At 41.3% G+C, this 17354-nt stretch overlaps 1 protein-coding gene across 3 annotated transcripts in view; it reads right to left on the bottom strand.

Annotated features, from left to right (window-relative positions):
- The window catches only part of numbl (NUMB like endocytic adaptor protein), a 90632-nt gene that overhangs the window by 47188 nt on the left and 26090 nt on the right, over positions 1–17354 (bottom strand). The window contains exon 1 of one of the 3 annotated variants that reach the window (XM_007234521.4): positions 3265–3646. The exons of 1 other annotated variant lie outside the window; for it this stretch is intronic. In XM_007234521.4, the coding sequence (XP_007234583.2) occupies positions 3265–3305 (41 nt within the window). In that variant the 5' untranslated portion in view covers positions 3306–3646. Of the gene's footprint in view, positions 1–3264; positions 3647–17354 lie in introns of those variants that run through there. One more of the 3 variants, XM_007234520.4, reaches the window with a different exon arrangement.

Here is a 17354-nt window from a genome sequence, read left to right as displayed (position 1 = left end):
GGCATGACGGTGAGCCAGAACAGAAAGCTAGCAGGAAGCTCTGATACAGAGAGACAGCTGAGTCACAGGCTGGCGAATGTAGGCGGGTCTACTGCTCAGAGCTGCCAGCGTGAGCCCTGACTCACCATGCTCTCTCTGCAGATCCACACCAGCAACGTTAGGAATTACGAGCAAGGATGTGCAGGAGCGCTTATAACGCTGTTTGATCTATTTGATTTGTTTTAAGGTATTTATATGTGGCAGCTTAGATGGTTAGATTAAACTGCTCTGTCGAGTCGGTTCATTAGTGTGAGTGTGAACGCTGGCATTAGAACCCTGGTTCATAACAAATGGACAAAGGTCAAATGATCAGGTGGGGCTTGATCATTTTCTACACATCTTCTAGAAAGGTTTACTCAGATAGGGACCTGTACCCAAGACCCCAGTGCTGGGAGGCGAACGTGCTAACCACTAAGCCACCGTGTAAGTGTGAATGCTGGCATTCAAACATTGGTGTACAACAAACCAAGGACACTCTAGCCACAAACTACCACACTACACAGTGTGCGTCACAAAGTCACCAATGGAACGTTCTGTGGCAATAAACAAATGAACATGGATAGAGTATCAAAATATGGCTTAATAGTGAACATTTTGATCCAGATGAAATCCACCCAACCCAAAATCGCAATCATTGTGTAGTCTTGTCCAGGGCTACATTCTCTTGGGTATTTAACAAAACTGTGAGTTATTAAGGGACTCTAGCCAGGTGTTAAATGTTTACCTATTTTGGAAGTTTTGATTTAACTCCAAAGAGTGTGGAGCTTTATAAATGAGTTTAAATCATCTTATTGGAAGTTAATTCAACACTTGACTTTTTGCTCTGTATACAAATGTACAGCAAAAAAAGTGTTTATCAAACTCAACTCAAGTAAACTGTAACATATCCTCATGGAACCTCCGTCAACATCCAGAAGACATAGTCGAAGTCAAATACAAGCACAAATCCAGTAAAGGCAAACATTTCTCTAAGCAGTGTGGAAAAAAACTGGACTGAACTGAATTAAATATGGAGATAAAGTGGTTGAAAAACAAAGCAACAAGAATCGTTTGACCTTATTTAACATTTGGAAATTATCCTGGACTTAATCACCATCAAAGCACTTGCAGATACATTTCTTAGAAAGTGCAAACATAAGCTACACTCTGTTCAAATGGAGAATGTTAAGCTTGATGCTTCAGCAAGCTTATTTTAAAAACATGTTTTACTTGGGAGTGCACTCTGTAAAAACGCTGTAAATAATTTAGGCATGATTTCCAAATCCAGATAAATTCCAGCAAAATCTGAGTTGCAAACAAGTTGCACGTCCATCAAAACACTCCAGCACATCTGCTGAAATAAATTACGTCAACCACAGCTCATGACATTCCTCACACAGCCAGTAAAACAAGACTAGGCCTTTTTGAAGATGCTGTGAACCATCACATTCCAACGCACAATAAAAAACTGTAACGAAACGTCTGTGAAACTCAATGTGAGGAGAGCAGCTTTTGGGAAACTTTACTAACAAGCTAACATGTGAAAACCAAGCTTTATAGGAAGACAATGAGAAGGACCAGCTGATGGCATCAGTTAAAAAACAGTGGTAGAGGTTCTTAAATAAGGCTGTTTGATTAATTTTATCTTGTGCAATATTTAGTGTTAGTGCAATATTTGGGATTTCATGGTAAAACACATTAAAAGAGCTTCAAAAACATCTTGAATAAGAAAAAATTACCGTAGTACCGTGTTCCCACGTCTTGCAGTTGTTGGGCAAAACTCAAATGAAGCCAGAGGGTTTCTTGTATGCCACTTTTGCCCAGTTTTTGTTGTTGTGCTGTTTTCCCTTTTACACTGTACAGTACATGCACAAAGCATTGGTGTTAAGCAAGAAATGTAAAGGATACATCAGCTGCATCCTCTGAATTTTGGCTATTTTTCTCAGCTTCATAACGTTTAGAACCTTCAGAACCCTCTGCGATGTAGTGACCCAGAAATACAGCCAAACTCGACCTTGGAAAGCAAGGACTTTTGAATGTATCTCTAATATGTCAATGTCACCAATCAAAATCAACAGATGAAGAGAAAAAAAATATCCAGAACTGTAAAACTCTCCCTCCAGACTCTTGGTCATTTGTCCAATAACTGTTCATCATTTGAAAGACAAGAATATCTGATGTTTATGAAACATTGTGTTCATTTTATTCAGTTAAGGTTTAAAAGAATATGGTGACAGGAAGAGCAGTAAACAGTCAGCAGCTTGTTCCGATAAGAACGAGCTAATCCGGCGATTTGGTATATCAATTTAGTCATTAATCAGCACCATATGGGCATGGAGGCCTATGCAGCTGTTGTAGTTAAGGCTATTAGCGGGCCAGACTCAAGCACCCTGATTAAACTCGCTTGTTAATCAGTGTTCACTATGTAGCGTGGCAGTAAATAACGTTTGTGTTCCTTATGTTACTCCATGATTATTAATCTAATTAATATGCTGTCAAAAAGACAGGTGCTGACAGGTTCTTAACGTAAGGTGAGGCTACACTGTGTGTAGAGACTGGTGCTCTTACAGCTCAGAGTCAGAGTTCAGTTCAAACAATGATAAACAACAAACTATAGCCACTATCGTAACGTTTTATGAGTATATTTGACCAAGAATGAGGCAAAATCCCACCGTTCTTGAGACTTATTTATTACTCAATTTGTCTGGTATTTTTACATCGATCCATAAAGTGCCCAATAGTGCTGACGACGCAAGGATATGGTGGGATTGTGCCCCAGTCTTATAAAAATATATACACTATAAAAGTTAACTTTTTACTATGAAGAAGAATTTTAGCAAAGATGTTAAATATAATGAACAGGTTGAGGTTTTATTTTGGTGTTTTCCATCATTTGAAAGTGAAATTACAGCTGCACTGATTAACATCTGTTGTGATAAATAGTTAAATGGTGAGGAAGAGCAGAGTTCTTAATTTCTCAACATCAAACATGAAGCTAAATTCACCTCAGACCTGCACAGCCTGTCAGAAATTCCTCTCTGATGCGTTTTGGGGGATTAGGTGACCACAGGGTAGTGAGTTTGGAGAGGGTAAGGGTGAGGTTTGCACAGTAAAAAAGGTAAAGAACCTTGAATAGCTGAAAAGAACCAGTGCGTCATCTAGAGGTTCTACATCCCTTAAATCTTTTTTCTAGCCCTAGACTGGAAACCAGAGTTGTAGGAGAAGCAACCTGAGTGGACCACTCACCTTCCCTCCCCTCCCTCTTCCATGTCACTGTTGAAACTCATCCCAGAGAGATGGCGTAAAACCCGGGCAGGCGAAAGGGCCGAGTTGTACTGTCCCGCAAACCTGGACGGACGTGGTGGTCCTAGACCTGGTCAAGCAGAAGAAGAGAGCCGGAGGCAAGAGCGCTGACCACAGATCCACAACTAGGTCTGAGAGGCTGAGGTGACCACACCTCTTCTGGAGGGATTAACTTTGAGTAGGCGGAAAAGACGCCGGCACTCCGCCTCATCACCACATGCGCACTCGCCCACAGACGCCTGGCCGAGACGCCTCGGAGGAACGGAGCGACAGTGCCTCTCCACGAGCGACGAGCCAGAGACTGTGTGGACGAGCAGGAGGAGAGTGAGCGAAAGTGAGAGAGACAGACAGAGCGAGGGAGGAGTGTGGATGTGGAGGTGATTAGGATGGGGACGGTAATGACACACTTTTCCGTCGCCCATCTGTGGTGCTCCCTGTTCTGTCTGTTCTGTTACGTCTATGTCTCTTTCTTTCTCTCTCTCTCTTTCTCTCTCGTCTATCTCTCTCTCTCACTCTGTGTCACTCTCTCTCTCTTTTTCTTTCAGTGTGTCACACTCTCTCTCTCTCTCTCTCTCTCTCTCTCCATTTCCTTTTCTGTCCACTCTTCCTGCTTGTGCCCAGAGCTCAACCTTGGCATCATCCTTTATCCACAAATCATTTTAATCCAAAGTCAAAGCACAAAACAAGACAAAACATAAGCGTCTCGTGACTCGCTAATCCTCCCCTCCTGCTGCACATCTGCAGTAAAATGCTGGTAAAGCTAGCACAAAGCGTTTATCGTGCTGGATGAGGTCAGCGATTCAGAACGGAGCCAATGGGCGAGTTATTAAAATGTCGCTTTGGAACAGTTCTGACAGATTCTGACAAAACGAGCACCAAAACAAACGTCCAGTCATTCACATTTCTGTCAATGTTGCGCTGACAGATTAGCCTGCCTAGTCACTGGGGCACGGTTGGAGCACGGGCAAAACAACCCTAAGCCTATTAACGGTTTAGTTACATAAGAAAGCACCATAAATGGCGAGAACGAGTGCATCACGCCTGTCATCACATAACAATAATAATCAACTGCTTTCTGTTTCCAGAGATATCACACAATCAGATCCTCAGAGATCGGACTGCTCAACACTGAGAGAATTTTTAGATCTGGACCACGCTGAAGGAAACAGCCTATCTAGAGCGGGTTTAGCAGCATGTCTTGCCAGTTGAACAGTGGCCAGACCGACTGGTGTAGCAACCCCCACCGCTCCCCTGTCCCCCCGGCAGCGGATTGATCGCCCTCTGTTAATTGAACCCGTCCCAATTTCTCCTGACCCAAATGCGAGCCCACCAGCAGAGACGTTTCTGCTTATTCACATGGACGTTTAACCAGACTAACCGTGCCCTCGCCGCCACGTGGTTACATTTAGCCTGAAGTCATCGAGCAGATGGGTCCCTGGCAGCGCACACTCATACCCACTCGAACGTACCCACGCTGACAGGTCTGTCACTTCAATAAAAACTGACGGCCAATTTCCTGTTTTCCTCCGTGAGCGCTGCAGGCCTGGAATATCACCAGCCTCGCGGTAAGAGACGGCATGTAGACTCATACACACGAGGCTAAATCTGCAGATTTTACAGAGCCTGTGGTTCATGTATGAGGAAGAACTCTGCCTGCCGTGGCTTTGTGATGTCATTTCCTCTAGTGTGCCATAAATTACGAATAAAGACTTGCATCATGAGTGTTTTCCCTGGAAAATCTGGCACTCTGGCACACTGTATTCATGAAAACTAATAATTCACTGAAATAAAATAATTATACACACACTATAGAAGAGACATTCCTGAACGTAACAAAGTTTAAGTGGTTCTGAACTGCGAATATGCAATTTCTGGGTGGCTGCTATGGTATCCTAGGTATTCGCTTTGTTGTTAAGCGGTTGGAAAGCATTTGCTATTGTGTTGCTACGTGGTTGCTATGATTCAGCTAGTTGCCATTCAGTTGTTGCCATTGAATTTCTAGGTGGTCAATATGGTTGTGGGTGGTGACTAATTGATTGTGTTGATAAGGTATATAGTTGCTATGGTACCCTAAATGGCCTCTATGGAGCTGCTAAGTGGTTAGTAGATGGATGCTACAATATTGCAGTTGCTATGGTATCCCAGAAGGTTTCTCTAGTGTCTCTATCGGTTGCTAGCATACAGCCAAATGGTTCCCTTTGTTATTTAGTGTATTTCAGTCATTGTGACATTTCTGTAAGAAGACTGCACAAATCTTATTCACTATTACGTGAAAAAATCTTGTTGGAACCCAGATATCAAACCTACAATCCTGTTATAAGTAACCCAGTGCTCCAACCACTGAGCTGCCACATTCCACTGTGGAACAAGTTCCGCTGTATAGTACTGAATGATGGATGAATAAAATAATATAAATCAGATGAAAATAAAATGTTATATTATAAAGTGTAGCCATTATACATTCATCCGGCACAGCCATGTAAAGTTCTCATCAATCAGGGGTTCAAAACACACAAACTACATTTCAATCCATGGATTTTGTCAAAGTGCCAAAAAGTAGCATTTGCTAATTAAAGCAGATAATCTCATCTCAGCAGCTCCACAACAGACCTCGGCTCCACATTCTGCTGATAAAGCTGAGGCTAGTTAATACAGCGATTTGCATACTCTCATTAAAACTTTAAAGGCGGTAAAGACACAGCGAGGGGAGTATCTGCATCAGACTGAGCGCAAGTTAATCAGAGCTCTAACCTACATTCAGAACTCTGCAGCAAAAACCTGGGAAAACACTGTTAAATTAGTCAGAGTTCTGCAACAAGGGCATCAATACTCCTCTCAGTAAAAGTAAGAGAAGGTGGGTTTTGTTTACCTGAACATTTTCTTCGGTATAAAATACCTGAAGCTCTAAACTCACTCAGGACATTTTCCCACATGAGAGTCTAGATGTGTGATTGTGTTAAATTGTATTCTGTTCTGTATTTAGCCTGGTTTATAGAGTGTAGGAAGTTTGGCTTTTAAGGGGGAGCTAAATTCTGGCAACTGAAATCCTCAATGTGTAAATTGTTCAGTAAATTATCACGATTTCATAATTATCACGATTTCCAGCTATAGTTCTATACACTGTCAACAATAAGTGTAGCTATAAGGAACACTATCAAGAAACATCTCATTTCTGATCTTAGTTTCATACATAAGACGCACTGGATTATAAGACGCATTAAGAGACCCTAGTAAGGAACAGGGGTGCCGCCATTTTTTCCTTCCAATTCAGCAGGTCTCGCTGCTTGGTGTTGTTGTGATGTTAAATACAAAACTGTAATTCTTAAAAACATATTTTCTTTTCAATTTCTCTCCTGAAAACTGTTTATATCGCTGAGTAAAGCTCTTCTATTTAGTTAAAGTAAGCTTAGATCTCCAGATTTCTATTAAGTTTGGGTACATCAGAATTAGCATTAGCGGCTAGCTGCCAGCACTAGCCGCAGTTAGCACTAGTAAATGCTGCCTGACAGAGCTACACTAAGGAACCCTGAGTTTTCTGGTAAGCCAGGGAGATATTATCTACCGGTTCATGCAGTAGCTTGTTTTAACTTGGTAAACACACAGGCTACAGTCTGATATACTTACCTGTGAACGACGATAGACATAGCGTGGTTAGTGGCTAATGCTAATGCTGCTCTAGCAGCTACCCAGGATTAGCAGCAGTAGGCTACAGGTTGCTAATACTCACTTCTGAATGGCGAAAAAGCTATCCCTTAGTGCAATTAGTGTCTAATGCTAATACTGCTAAAGCAGAGACTGCAAAAAAGATGGATGCCGTGTCGCCGTTCCAATTCATTTAATGGAAATGAAGCCAAAATCTTCCGAAATGTTGGTGATCCTGAAACCCGAGTCTGCACAGTAGAGACCAGAGGAGGGAGAAAGACTGTAGAGAGACAGCCTACTTATTTAAATAAACCCGCCCCTGAGGGCTGCCTCGAGGTCACAGGCTGCAGAGAGGAGTGGAGCTGAGCTAACGTCTGTTATCGGTCCCGTCCATAACCAGCCCTTTTACAATAACCACACCTTTTTGAATAGAGCTGAATAACGTTTTAAAAAACGAATTCTGTGGGGATGTAAAAATTTGACAATAAAAGAAGAGGTTACACTAGCTGCTGCATTTAAATAATGGAGGTAGAATTACAGTATATTGGAAAAAAACGTGATTGAAAGTTGTCTGTTTTGCCATTGAAACCTATGGGGATGGGTGGGGTTACACTGCTTTCTGAAACCGAACAGCAGGGGGCGCCTGACCTGTGGTGGCTTTACTTTTGAGAGACGATGCTCTGTCCAGCTATACACAGTCGATGTGCTAAAGCCTCAGTGCTGTAGAACTACCTGAAACTCCTGTATAATGCTGCACTTCAGTGGAGTGGCTTTACTGCTCCTTACAATCTTACTGGAAGAATTCAAACAAAAGGAGCACCGGATTATAAGGCACACTGACAATTTTCAGGAAAATTAAAGGGTTTTAGGTGTGCCTTATTGTGCAAAAAAAAATTTTTTAATGAACTTAAGTTAAAATTAAATTAGTAAAACCAAAAAAAATTTATTATTTAGAAAAAAGCATCAGATCGGAACTGAAAAAATATGGATCGGCCCATCAGTTATCAAAGTGTCAAAAGGTACAACTCCAATTATTACATTTACATTACATATATATATATATATATATATATATATATATATAAGGTCCAGTGCAAAACAGGGGATATTCAGCTGTTTTTTGTTACATTTACACTAGTGTTAAATCGGTAACTGGGCACAAAGCATCATTTCCACTCCTGCAGCCCAGTCAGGCTGGTTTTAATGTTATGTAAATGAGGAGGAGGAAACTGTCGGCTGTAGACGGGATGTGATGTTTAATGTGTCACGTTGTAATGTAATAACTGCGCCATCTGCTTTGAATATATAAACAGAGCTCGGGTTCAGCAGGGCTATCGGAGAACTGACAGCTTAAACCCCGCCCCCTCCCCCCCCACAGCCCTGCACTCAGCCCTGCCACCATGGCGGGGAGCTGCAGGCCTGTGCTGCCACTATCTGCCCTACCTGTCCATTACCACATCACCACAGCCTGAGGGCAGCTGAGTGGCATCCTGAACACAGAACATCTGCTGCCAGTCTTTCCCTGATCCTCTCCTGAGCTCACGACTCATAAACTGATAAAACTGATAATAAAATAAAACACAATGTAGCCACTGTCCTTTTATTGCATATTTTATCCACTGTGAGTTAAAGTATCACTTTTAATTATGTTCCTGGAAACATGCTAATATAACAACATTATAACAACATTTTATATAATTACAACAAAGATCAAAAGTTTTAGAACACACCCAGACTTTTTTGCATTTAAGCTCCTCTAGGTCCTGTGAACAACCTGAAATGGTACAAAATACAGGGAACTTGGTACTTTTGTACCAGGGAAAATTGTACAAAGGTTAACAATACAGCCTCAGGGCTTTTGAAGATAAAAAAATATATATTGTAAAAATAGTAAGGGTGCTTTTTTAGAAAGTTAATTTTTTTATTTCTTATTTTTATACCATTTTCTCCTTAATTTACACGGCCAATTACCCAACCCACTCATTAGGTGAAGACTGGCACATGCCTCCTCCGATACTTGTGAAGTCTCTTTTCGAGCTGCTGCTGTTGCAGCATTGCCATGTAGCATCACAGCGCACTCTGAGGAAAGCGCAGCGGCTCGGTTCTGATACATCAGCTCACAGACGCCATGTGCTGATCAACATCACCCTTTGGAGTGATGAGGGGAGAAAGCGCCATCTACCCACCCAGAGAGAGCAAGGACAATTGTGCTCTCTCAGGGCTCCGGCAGCTGATAGCAAGCTACATGAACAGGATTCACACAAGTGATTTGTTACAGCTTACAGCTGGCATATAGTATTGTAAAAATAAACTAAGCTTTGGAAATAGATGTTAAAAATGTGAGTTTCCAAAACCTGTAATAAAGCAGTGCTGGAACAGATTGGGTTACTGCAGCATTTATACACTTTTATCAGAATAACTAGAAAAAGACACAGAAACACAGATAAGCCTGTAACTATTAAACAGTATACATCTTTAAGTATTTAAGTGAGTACTGTTTCCTACATCTTTGAAAGACTCTTGATAACTGGAGAAAACGGGTACAGGAAGAGTCTGGTCTGGCTGACCCACATCAACAGTTTTAGCCTTTAGCTCAGATTAACATGATTGGACAAAGTCTCAGTTTCAGTTTTAAACAGTGAAGAGAAGAACAGGTTAAGTGCAGTAACAAAGTATTTTATAAGATAAAGATAAAATAAAAAGCAGCTTGTCTGAATCATAAAGCACTAATACTGGACAACTAAAAATAGGAGTGTTCTAAAACTTTTGACAGGTGTTGTATATTAATAAATTTAATATTGTTAAGCAGATAAAACCTAAGATTTCTAAGATTCATACTGTCTACTATGAAATAAAAAGTTAAAGGAAACGTAAGAACCACTGTGTTGTTTATAACATTTTCATTTTCTATACTGTCCCAACTTTGTTTGTATTTCTAAACTAATGTAAAATATATTTTGGTTATATGGTTATAAAGAGTCTTCTGTCATGGCCTTCTCCAATCTGCATCAACAACACTTCCCCCAAAAGACCACACACACACACACACACACACACACACACACACACACTCGTACACGCCTCCCACCCTCTGCTGCTTGGCAACCGTCTCCCATGGCAACCAGCGCTATCAGGGGTTTCAGGGTGAGCGATTCCGCCGGGTGGAGGAGAACAGCGAGCAGTGAGCGAAGGATCTGCCGCCATGCTCATCCTCACCCTCCACATCCTCCACACCATCACATTCCATCCCATAATCACCATCATCTCTACACCTTTACATCCCATCCCATAATCACCATCCTCTAAACCTTTACATCCCATCCCATAATCACCATCCTCAACACCATCACATACCATCCCATAATCACCATCCTCAACACCATCACATCCCATTCCATAATCACCATCCTCTACACCTTTACATCCCATCCCATAATCACCATTCTCCACACCATCACATCCCATCCCATAACCACCATCCTCAACACCATCACATCCCATTCCATAATCACCATCCTCTACACCTTTACATCCCATCCCATAATCACTATCCTCAACACCATCACATCCCATCCCATAATCACCATCCTCTATACCTTTACATCCCATCCCATAATCACCATCCTCAACACCGTCACATCCCATCCCATAATCACCATCCTCTATACCTTTACATCCCATCCCATAATCACCATCCTCCACACCATCACATCCCATCCCATAATCACCATTCTCCACACCATCACATCCCATCCCATAATCACTATCCTCAACACCATCCCATCCCATCCCATAATCACCATCCTCTATACCTTTAAATCCCATCCCATAATCACCATCCTCCACACCATCACATTCCATCCCATAATCACCATCCTCTACACCATCACATCCCATAATCACCATCCTCCACACCATCACATACAATCTCAAAGTCAGCCAGAGTAAAGTCACAATTGGAGTCAGTCAATGAGTCAGAGTCGGCCAGAGTAAAGTCATAATCAATCAGTGAGTCGGGGACAGTGAGTCAGGTCAGAGTCTGCCAGAATAAAGTCAGGATCTGAGTAAGTCAATGAGTCAGAATCAGCTAGGGTATAGTCAGGATCAGAGTCAGTCAATGAGTCAGAATCAGTCAGTGAGTCAGAGACAGAGTGAGCCAGAGTATAAAGTTAGATTTAGAGTCGAGTCAGAGTCAGCCAGAGTAAAGTCAGAATCAATCAGCGAGTCAGAGACAGTGAGTCAAGTCAGAGTCAGCCAGACTAAAGTCAGAATCTGAGTCAGTCAATGAGTCAGAATCAGCTAGAGTGAAGTCAGAATCTGAGTCAGTCAATGAGTCAGAATCAGCTAGAGTGAAGTCAGAATCGGAGTCAGTCAATGAGTCAGAATCAATCAGTTAGTCAGAGACAGTGAGTCAAGTCAGAGTCAGCAAGACTAAAGTCAGAATTGGAGTCAGTCAATAAGTCAGAATCAGTCAGTGAGCCAGAGACACTTTCAGCCAAAATAAAGTTAGATATAGGGTCAAGTCAAACTCTGCCAGAGTAAAGTCAGAATCGGAGTTAGTCAATGAATTAGAATCAGTCAGTGAGTCAAAGTCAGAATCGGAGTCAGTCAGTGAGTCAGAGTCAGTCAGTGAGCCAGTGTCAGCCAGAGTAAAGTTAGATTTAGGGTCAAGTCAAAGTCAGTCAATCAGTCAGAATCAGTCAGTGAGTCAGAGTCAGCCAGAGCAAAGTCAGAATCGGAGTCCGTCAATGAGTCAGACTCAGTCAGTGAGTCAGAGTCAGCCAGAGTAAAGTTAGATTCAGAGTGAGGCAGAGAAAGAGTCAACATTAACACTGTTAATGTATTTATTAAATATAAATTTAAGTTGATCAAAAAAACTGCAGAAATACACCAAAATATTTTCAACTAAAATTATTTGAACAAAAAAGGCGCAAAAAAACTTAACCAAATATTTAATTCCGAATAACAATGTTCTTGAAGACGCCATTAAACTCCAATCAGCTGGGATGTTAAAAATGTTAATTAAAGGTTTAAATGGTAGTAAGCAGAATGTTGGAGTGTGCTGGTCTGATTAGTCAGTATTTCTGCACTGCCTCTAACTCTGCCTCCTCAGCCAGAGAGAGGAAGCCGGGCCGGCTCACAGATGGCCTGCCACGGGGCGGGGGTTGGGTTGGGTGGGTGTGGGGGCGGGGCTCACCACATGGCTCCTCCCTGACAGCCCGTGGCGTCCGGCGCTGGGCGTGGGGTCGGGCAGCTTTGTCATGCTAATGGACGGGCAGCTGCTGCGGGAGGCGGGCTGGACGTCATCACAACAGAGGAAGACGTCAAACCAGCACTAAAACCACACCCACAACACCAACACCAGCCAATCACACGCCTCCTCAGATATCAGGACACTCGAAGAATCGCCAGAAGTTTCATGCTGATCTCTGTCTAACACAGCTGAACTGGATTAGGGCTGAACAATACAGTCCTAAAAAAATATCACAATATTTCAGGGAATTTTTATGATTATGATTTTCTTGGTGATATAAGAAAACACAAAAAAAAAAAATCTGAATTTCAATCATTTACAACTGTGACAAATTTCAATGTTAAATTTCATGTAACTTGTCCAAAAACTTTTGTTTTGTCAACAAAAGTAACTTACCTAGAATTCTAATAATATATAACACAAAAATAATGCAACATAAAAATAAAAACTACATCTAACAAAATTCTAGTGCATAATATTTAGTCACAATCAGTAATTCCAATACGTATAAAAGTGTGTGGAAAAAAAAAATATGTGAAAGGCCTGAGTACCGCAACCTTGGTGGTAAACACTGTAAAAAACCTGTAACATTACTGTAATTAACTGGCTGCAGTTTCTCCCGCAAATCACTCTTATTTTACTGTGCATACAGTGTTATTTTGCAGTTTATATTTTCATCCTGATAAAAATAATAAAAATAATAATTATGTCTGAAAGCAGCCTATTTGTATTAGTTTTGGTTTTCCTGTCACGTTTTAGGGTATACATTGTTTATTTGTTACATTATATTATACGCAATTGTTATAATCATACAGCTCTGGAATAAAAACAAGAGACCACTTAAAATTATGAGTTTCTTTGCTTTTAACAAAGTTAAAACATCTAAAATACAATCAAGAGGAAAATGGATGATCACAAGCCATCAATCCAAGCTGATCTGCTTGAATTTTTGCACCAGGAGTGGCATTAAGCTATCCAAAAGCAGTGTGTGTAAGACTGAGAACATGCCAAGATGCATGAACACTGGGATTAAAAATCAGGGTTATTCCACCAAATATTGATTTCTGAACTCTTAAAAATGTATGAATATGAACTTGTTTTCTTTGCATTATTTAAGGTCTGAAACCTTGGTCTGAAGCCCGTAGTTTATAGAATAAAACATAATGGTTATTTTACTCAAATAATATAACTGTTACCTATAAATAGCAAAGTCAGAGAAACTGAATCAGTTTTCCAGAGCTGTAGTTTGACATGCAACAAATGTGAATTAAATACCAAAGTAATTTAAATAAAATGATTTTTATTCTGAATGTTCTGCACCCCATCCAATTACACATTTTGTAAGGAAATGTGCAGTTGAGCATTGTTCTTTAAGCACTGAAAGAAACCATAATAATCTCAGAAATGTAATTTATCACAATTTTTACAATATGATAAAATATTGTCATATTGCCAAGCCCTACATAAAATATTGTGATATTATTTTAGGGCCATATCGCCCAGCCCTAGTGTTTCCTCCTCCTTCTCTTAGGGAACCAAAAGCCAAACCTTATCAAGCCCATTACAAGCTGGATCAGGTGGTACAGGTAGAGGGGGTACCTGAGACTCCAAGGGAACAATATACAAGGGAAGCATGGCAAATTATTGATAAAACACAAAATGGAAAGTTTCCCCAAGACTAGGATTAGATAAATCACCAGCATTATCCCAGCATCAAGGCCTAAACCCAGTCTGTATCAAACCCGACCTGATCCCTCCACTCATCACACTGGAGCTGAGCTACATGCAAATACTGCATTATTCAAAGTCTGGGGAAAGCATGCAGCTGTACTCAGAACACAAGTTTACTGAAAACATGCACAGTGATTCAGTCCTCTCTTAACTGAGATAGATAATGACTGCATTCAGCCATGATTTCATCACAAGACTACCATACCGCATTCTCCACCAGCGCGGACCTGCTCACTAAACCCAGTGCTGAAGGCTGCGGGACAGAGGTTATAAAACAGGTAGTCTGACTTCAGGAGGACTGTAGTGAGAGTTCAGCTGCGACAAACATCCTATTAGTTTCCACACAACCTTTACTTAACCTCCCTCTGCAACCTGATTTTAGCTATTATTATTGTCTTTAAAAACTTGGCAATACAATATGTATCATAATACAGGCATCACAATACACATATATGATGGGATATATATTTATAACAAGACAATATATTGCATTCTTTTACATTAAAATTTTAGGATAAGTGATATAAACAACACTATCATATTTTTAAAATCTAAGAAAAAGAAAACTTTACCGTACTTTTCGCACAGAAGCAGTAAAGCCACTTATTTAGGAGTTTCACTAAATAGTGCTCGCTATTTCCCTGTTCAGAGGTTCTGAGTGTTATCGGCCTGTAGCCTGCTCCTAACCCCGGCTAGCACTGCTGAAACAGCATTAGCATTACCCACTAACCACGCTCGCTAATTCCCTGTTCAGAGGTTCTGAGTGTTATCGGCCTGTAGCCTGCTCCTAACCCCGGCTAGCACTGCTGAAACAGCATTAGCATTACCCACTAACCACGCTCGCTAATTCCCTGTTCAGAGGTGAGCATTATCAGCCTGTAGCCTGCTCCTAACCCCAGCTAGAACTGCTGGAACAGCATTAGCATTATCCACTAACCACGCCCGCTAATTCCCTGTTCAGAGGTGAGTATTATCGCACTGTAGCCTGCTCCTAACCCCGGCTAGCAATGCTGAAGTAGCATTAGCATTACCCACTAACTGCGCTCGCTATTTCCCCGTTCAGAGGTGAGTATTATCGCACTGTAGCCTGCTCCTAACCCCAGCTAGCACTGCTGGAGTGGTTAGCCGCTAATGCTAATGCTACAGCCTAGTGCTGAAAAAAGCTGGAAATCTAAGCTTACTGTTAATGAACAGAAGTGCTTTACTTGCTCAAATAAACAATATTTTAGGAGAGAAATCTGTGAAGACAAACATCCAGAAGTTCCTTATAGTGCCTCTTAAATTAGACCAATAATCCAGTGCACCTTATGTAAGAAAATAGACCAGAAAATAAAATATCATTGATAGTAATACGATTATAATACAGCGTGCCTTATAGTGCGAAAAATACAGTACTTTTAATCCAATCAGAAAAGTGGGATCTAACATTGAAGTACAACACTACATAGTGGTATATAGTGGGCGGGGTTTAAACACAACACTAGGTGAACCACTTCTGACACCAATGTGTACATGTAAAATAATAATTACAAATCAATACTGTGTTTTTTTAATATATCTATACAACATTGCGAAACATAATATTGTGAAATTTTTATATACATATACTTTCCTACACCCCTACTATTAATACTAATGTATGCAAATGGGCTCTGTAGTAATTGGCTCTAGTGAAATAAAGCAGCCCCTTTAGCAATCAAACATAATGGTGGTAGCATGAATGTGTGAGGATGCTTTTCATGATTCAGGATCTGAGAGAAATGTCTCTCTGGTTGAGAAGAGACCTTCAATCCTCAAACACAGGAATCTGTTAATAGAATTCGGGGGCTGTTTTCACAGCATGGGTCCGTATCTGTTCTAGGGGCTGATAAGAGCACCAGCGTACTGTATAAAGCAGCTATTTTTTGGCAGCAAAATCAATAGAGCACTTACGATGCAGCCGCAGTGCCAGAAGTCGCATCGTCACACTGAGCAATTACCAGAACCGTCACACGGCCAAAATATCCTGAACGGTAGTGCTGCCTGTAAACTCCTCCTCTAAATAACCCACTCAAATCAAACCCGGCCCGAAATATCTGAATCAACCTCCACCCGAATCCCTCAGCGAGTCCGGCGGCGGTGGGGCAGGCTGCTGTTATTTGCGGACAGATTGATTAGGATTTGATGCTGGCTTGCGTCTGTACAGTGTGCTGCATGCCCTTCATGCCCCAGACATACAGTATTGATCTGAATTAAAGAGCCTGGTCCGGCTCGACCCAGCTCTGAAATAGGACGAGTCTGTATGGAGATAACAGATATACAGATTACATATATCAAATCTTTGTTCTCCAATTACCCAACTGCACTTAATCAATCAAGACAGGTCTGGTGCAGTGCTGGAAGGTAAGTTGAATTAATTTAATTAATTGAATTTTAGTTTTAACACAATTTTCTAAATGTGATAGAGATCTAAAAGTTTCCAAAGTGAGCTTCTGTCAGAAACCTGTAAAGAAATCTATTATGTGGCAGTAGTGCTACAACAGATTACGGTGCTGGTAATTCTATATCTACTCTAACTGTAGATTTACTTTTATTTATAAACACAAATAAAAGGAATCAGAGGAGAAAACCTGCACTCGAAGAACAGAGACACATTCTGGCATGACACCTGAAATGACAGTTTGCTGACCTGACAACACTTTACAAACCAATCAGTGTGAAATATAGGGAAATGCCCACGTAGATGATGATTAAAGGATGTAGTAAAGCTGTTAATTGCGCTCAGTCTCTAAACTGCAGTGTGAAGCTACAACTAACTGGACTGCAGGGGTTGGACAATGAAACTGAAACACGTCATTTTAGTGTGGGACATTTCATGGCTAAATTAGACCAGCCTGGTGGCCAATCTTCATTAATTGCACATTGCACCAGTAATGTTAGGAGGAAGTCGTGGTTGACCGTGTCGAAGGCTGGACCTCTCGGCCGCCTTCGACACGGTCAACCATGACTTCCTCCTAACTATACTCTCAAACATGGGGATCTCAGACAATGTGCTGTCATGGTTTAGATCATACCTCACTGGGCGCTCGTTCAAGGTGTCGTGGCTAGGACAGCTGTCCTCAGCCCACTCCCTATCCACTGGGGTTCCCCAGGGTTCGGTACTGGGTCCCCTTCTCTTCTCAATATACACTGCCTCTCTTGGTCAGGTTATCCACTCACATGGCTTTTCCTACCATTGCTTTGCTGATGACACCCAGCTATACCTGTCATTCTCACCTGAAGATAACTCAATCTCTGCACGGATATCGTCGTGTCTCTCTGACATATCCTCTTGGATGAAGGAGCATCACCTTCAATTAAATCTCTCAAAGACTGAACTTCTGGTCATACCAGCAAAACCATCTTTTCAACACAACCTCTCTATAAG

This window comes from Astyanax mexicanus, chromosome 18 (assembly GCF_023375975.1).
Source record: "Astyanax mexicanus isolate ESR-SI-001 chromosome 18, AstMex3_surface, whole genome shotgun sequence".
Taxonomy (NCBI): domain Eukaryota; kingdom Metazoa; phylum Chordata; class Actinopteri; order Characiformes; family Acestrorhamphidae; genus Astyanax; species Astyanax mexicanus.
Note: the sequence above shows the minus strand (reverse complement) of the source record. Positions and strands in the feature narration are given on the sequence as shown.